The 5,148-nt window shown below is 43.9% G+C and overlaps 1 protein-coding gene across 3 annotated transcripts in view; it reads right to left on the reverse strand.

Annotated features, from left to right (window-relative positions):
• Positions 1 to 3,676: 3,676 nt before the first annotated feature.
• Positions 3,677 to 5,148, reverse strand: part of LOC311227505 (GRAM domain-containing protein 2A-like) — a 42,394-nt gene continuing 40,922 nt past the window's right edge. For all 3 annotated transcript variants that reach the window (XM_084313188.1, XM_084313186.1, XM_084313187.1), the window contains one exon: positions 3,677 to 4,857. In XM_084313188.1, the coding sequence (XP_084169314.1) occupies positions 4,842 to 4,857 (16 nt within the window). In that variant the 3' untranslated portion in view covers positions 3,677 to 4,841. The remainder of the gene's footprint in view (positions 4,858 to 5,148) is intronic.

Genomic DNA, 5,148 nt, shown 5'->3' on the forward strand with positions numbered 1-5,148 from the left:
ACGTTTAGAACACCTCGGCGAGGCGCCTCGGTATTCTAAACTCTGTCGGTCAATTATTTTGCGACAATGACCTCGTAGCTATACATTATCCCTTACATAGTGTGGTAGTGAAAGGTTAACCTTCTGTAGTGTGGTAGTGAAAGGTTAACCGTCTGTAGTGTGGTAGTGAAAGGTTAACCGTCTGTAGTGGTAGTGAAAGGTTAACCTGTAGTGCGGTAGTGAAAGGGTTAAGGACACCGTGTCTTTTAGAAAACCACACACTAAACCCACGAGGCCCCACGTGTAGAACTGACTGGAGAGTATTGGTATCGTGGCAGTAAGCGGCGGGCCCAGCACCACCACCTTGCCACCTGACGGGCTAATGGTCGTGTGCTGCCATGTGGTCCTATACTCTGTTCCTTCCAGCGTGTTCAGATATACTACACACACACAAACTGCCTGGGCCAACGAGAGCCTTGCATCCGTGTCAGCGATGACACCTGCGCTCCGTTTATTAAAATGAGACCTTTTTACTAGAGATGCACCGATCTGATATTGATATCGGATATCAACCCCGATATGACCAAAATAGCTCGGGTATTGGTAAAAAAATATATATATATATCGGACTTTTTTTTTATATATATATATATATATATATATATATATATATATATATATATATATATAAGAAATAACAATTCAGTACATTTATATCTATGTGTTAATTTGTTACATTTAGTTTCACTATGTTAGGAAAGTTGAACTGTATGCCTGTGTGGAAGAGACTGGAATCATTATTTTGTCCATGGCAACATCAGGCTTGACTTAAAACATTACTTTCCTATCATAGTGAAACTAAATGTAACAAATTAACACATGGATATAAATGTACTGAATTGTTATTTCTTATTTTATTTCTTATATTATAATTTTTTAAAAAAATCCGATATATATATATATTTTTTTTTTACCTCAAATTGAACAATGGGTATCGGATTGGTACTCGGTATCGGCCAAAGCCAGGTATCTGTATCGGGACTGAAAAAGTCGGATCGGTGCATCCCTAATTTGTACTACTATGCTCGGTGCTGCTGATGGAGGGGGGGATACTGTGGGTTTTCTGGTCCCTTCCCTCCCTCCCCGCGCCAGTTAAAAGCGGCTCTTTAGGTACAGTATAATGTGGTGGGAACTGCTTTCCATGGATCATCTCTGAACGGGGATCTCTTATCCATTCTCATCCACCTGTCTGTGATCTAATGTAACTGACGGAACTCATCCAGGGGGAGTTCAGACTTCACACAGCTAGTCGGGGAGAGAGAGCGAGAGAATCCGCTCTCTCTCTCTCTTATAAAGAAGTAGACCTCAAAGAGTTTTTCTCCCCGGTTAGGATCCACCCATTTGAAGAAACGGGAGGGGGACTTTGTGATATTATTATCGACCTGTAGACTGAGAGCACACTGTCCTCTGGCCTTGAATGTTACTGAAAGAGGGGGTTTGGACACTGAAAACTGTTATGCATGTCCCATTTGTTTTGTGTTCGCTAAGGCAAGTGATGGGGGGGGGGTGGGGTGGGGGATGGTTTAGTTCTATTCGTATGTATTCTGTCGGAGGGCAAAGCTGAACTCATGGCATTGGAAGTTTTAGCGCTTTTTAAAAAGAAAAAGAAAAACAGGATGTCTACCTGAGTTTGTTTTTTTATTACTGATACTAACTAATGTATTGTCATGAGTTTTGTGCTAGAGTTTGGTGGGGGGCGGGGGGTAATGGTGGGAAGGGGCCTAGACACTTATGAGTGGGGTTGTTTATATGGTTCCTGTACTTACCTGTTTTATTATTTGTTTGTATTATGATTTGTAATTCTACGTTCCCTTTTTTTGAACTGAAAATATGATGTAATATGAAATTAATTCATGGGACTGAATCTTGACCTTTTTATTGACCATGGAAGAAAATAAATAATAATAAAAAAAATTATGTAAAAAAAAAAAAAAGGAAACTTGACATGCCTCTGCTTTGTATACTTATTGCATGCTTTTAATCACTTGTTTGTGTTTACAACGCATCAATCAATAACTTAACATTTTACATAAGCAAAATAAGGTTTGACAGTCTTCAAGCCTTCAGTTGAAATATAGTATTTATTAGTAGGCTGCAGCGTCTGAATGAATGAAAACCTGCAGAGTAGGAAGGATCTTTTCAGTATAGAGGTTCAGTAGTTTTAACTTCATGACCCTTTAATTTAAATGACCGGATGTCTACTTAGCATGGTTACTTTCAGGAAGTGGGTTTTAAACTCTACTCCCAAAGTGCAGAGAAGTATTAACGGTAAAAGGCGTGACTTCATTCGACTCAGCCTACTCTGCAAAAACAACCAAGGGAAGTGGTTTTTAACGGTTCTGTCTGTTCATCACAAACGTTAAGATGCCGCTACTGTTGTTGACAATAATGACACAACAGACCACCGCAGCACTTCGGTATTTTGAGCTCATGGGGGCATGTGAATGAATGTTGATTGATTGAACATTTTATTAACAGATTGCAGAATGGGTACAATACAGTACAGCTCAATACACAATTGTTAATTAAGGGGATGCAGTCAGACTCAGACCAGAGAAAGACTTTCGTCTTGTTTACACCAGGGTCCTCCAAGTGGTAGCTACTGTCTACAACCCACTTACGTCAAGGCTCTAATCAACATTAATTAATTGTATATCCCCTCGCTCTCTCCCTCTCACGAGCTCCATGTAACGCGGAAGTGCAGCTCTCTCCCTCACGAGCTCCATGTAACGCGGAAGTGCAGCTCTCTTCCCCCCGTCCCTCACGAGCTCCATGTAACGCGGAAGTGCAGCTCTCTCCCCCGCGTGATTTTTTTTCGTACCCAGAGACGCTCTCTGATTGGCCACTGACGTTTCTGGTAATGTGACATGTGCGCCAATCGTGTGACGCCTTTTTCTGCGCCTATTTCCGGCTCTTAACAGCCTGCAAACTACCTAACGCCTAGTTTATCACTGGTTAAGCTAAGGCGACTCTTTCGAAGTTGGTTAAGGTTAGAGTTTGGAATCAGGGCTGATGTTATATTCATAGATATATATAGAGATATCTATGGTTATATTGCCCTGCTCTAAAGACAAACTCCAACTTCGAAAGAGTGCCTTAACTGGTCGCAGAAAAAGGCGTCACACGATTGGCGCACATGTCACATGACCAGAAACGTCAGTGACCAATCAGAGAGCGTCTCCGCAAACATAGGCTGCGAAATAAAATCACGCCTCTCCCCCCTCCCTCTCACGAGCTCCATGTAACGCGGAAGTGCAGTGGTCTATGTGCGGCGCTTCTCCCCGTGATGACACGAGCCAAAACGGAACTGCTCTACTGCACAGACTAGTAGGAGATGATTTTCTCCTACATAAAAGCACACGTGGGTAGTATATTTAGTGGCAGCTTCTGACGGATTGTGTAGGTACTTCCAGACCCGGCCACCGTTCACTTTGTTCAGTATGCCAGCGATATTTGTGAAAGGTCTCTTGTATCGCTTCAACATGGAGCAGTCTGCTGGATCAGCTGATCAGACCTGGAATATGTACCAAATGGATTGAATGGGAAAGAGTGCCCTCTAGTGGCTTTCAAATGCCACTGACGGCCAATCTACAGTGTATAATACAGTGCTTAAAAAAAAAAAAAAAAGTAATTTACAGATCGTACCCTCAAATTCATATTTAATTATATTTGCCAGCAAATCTCATTGAAACCAAGGATAACAAAAGTGCTTCTTTCAATTCCCCTTCCGACAGTGGCTCCCCCTGTTTTTTTTTTATCATTTGGAAATCGCTTTGTGTGGCTCAGAGTAAAAATCTTGTGCTTAGCAAAGGGGTCAGGACTCCAGCGACGTCGAGCTGACAGCCGGGTCCCAGTTGTCCTTCTCCGGCCAATAATAAACACACAACAAGGCTGTGGCACCGGCTGCCTCCTCCACATGGCTCCCCGGGGTGGAGACCCAGTTCACTTCCAGTCTGTCAGCATGTTGTCAGCGGGCTGAGAGAGCGTCACGGTCCTGTCCTGATACAGTACATAATCTTCCCAGGACACAGCCCATCGGCCGCGTCTTCGGGGTAACCCACCCGGCTAGATTCCGTCTGAGAGAAGCGTCTCAACGGCACTTGAGACGGTAGTGCAACGGTTTTAGTTTCATTGTCCAGATAAGTCAGTAGTACTAGAGGCAAGTGATGAGCTTAGTGCAAAGATGGTTTTCTTCAGGGAACTGCAGGTAGGCCGTAAGGTGAAGGCTGTATCGTTTCATCCCGTTCCCACCTCCCCGGACTACACAATTTTCACTCTGGGTGAAAGATATATTGGTGTAGATTTAGGAACAAAACGTTCTCCATTGACAAACTAGCCCATTTTGCGCAATCATAATTTTAAAGTCGGGACTAGATCTTTCCTCGTGAACGGATACTTGGTCACCGCAGAGTTTTATTTGACGTAATTGGTGCGAGTTCGGTCACGTGTCTTGCGCTCGACCAATAGCAGCTCTCTTTGTTTGCGAGGATACGGTCGGACATCCGGTGTCAACAAATGACATCCACAGACTAACGTTATGGACGAAAATGGACAAAAAAAAACAGTCTAAAGTTCGCAAAAATCTACACCAATATATCTTTCACCCAGAGTGAAAATTGTGTAGTCCGGGGAGGTGGGAACGAGAATTGTTTTCTAGCCACTTCTCAGCCTTCACCATACGGCCTATGGGCCCAGCCAGAGGTCCAGTGTGGCGCTCATTGGACCGGACGGCGTGCTGTGTGGTGGTAGGAGGGGGGAAGGGGGGGGGGGGGGTAATAGGGGTTGTCCTCCTCAGCCAGTGGCTACGTTTCCTTGTACCTGCGAACAAGGAGGACGGGAGAATCAGGAGAGGAAGCACGCCCCTTCATCCATCACCCTCACTACTTATTACATCATGCACTGTCACTATATTAGACCAAATCAAATTATCCGCACAGTTTTAAAAGAGGGTGATTTGAGAGCAGAGGACATCTCCTCTTCCTTCACCCCTGCAGGCAGGAATACTGCAATGCGTACCGTTGTGTACAGTCTACAATAGATTCAGGGGGGGGGGATTAAAGGTGAACTACGCCCGTTTAAAACATTCACAGATGTTATTCCTATGGTCTC

Source organism: Notolepis coatsorum (assembly GCF_963971535.1).
Source record: "Notolepis coatsorum genome assembly, chromosome: 4".
Lineage (NCBI taxonomy): Eukaryota > Metazoa > Chordata > Actinopteri > Aulopiformes > Paralepididae > Notolepis > Notolepis coatsorum.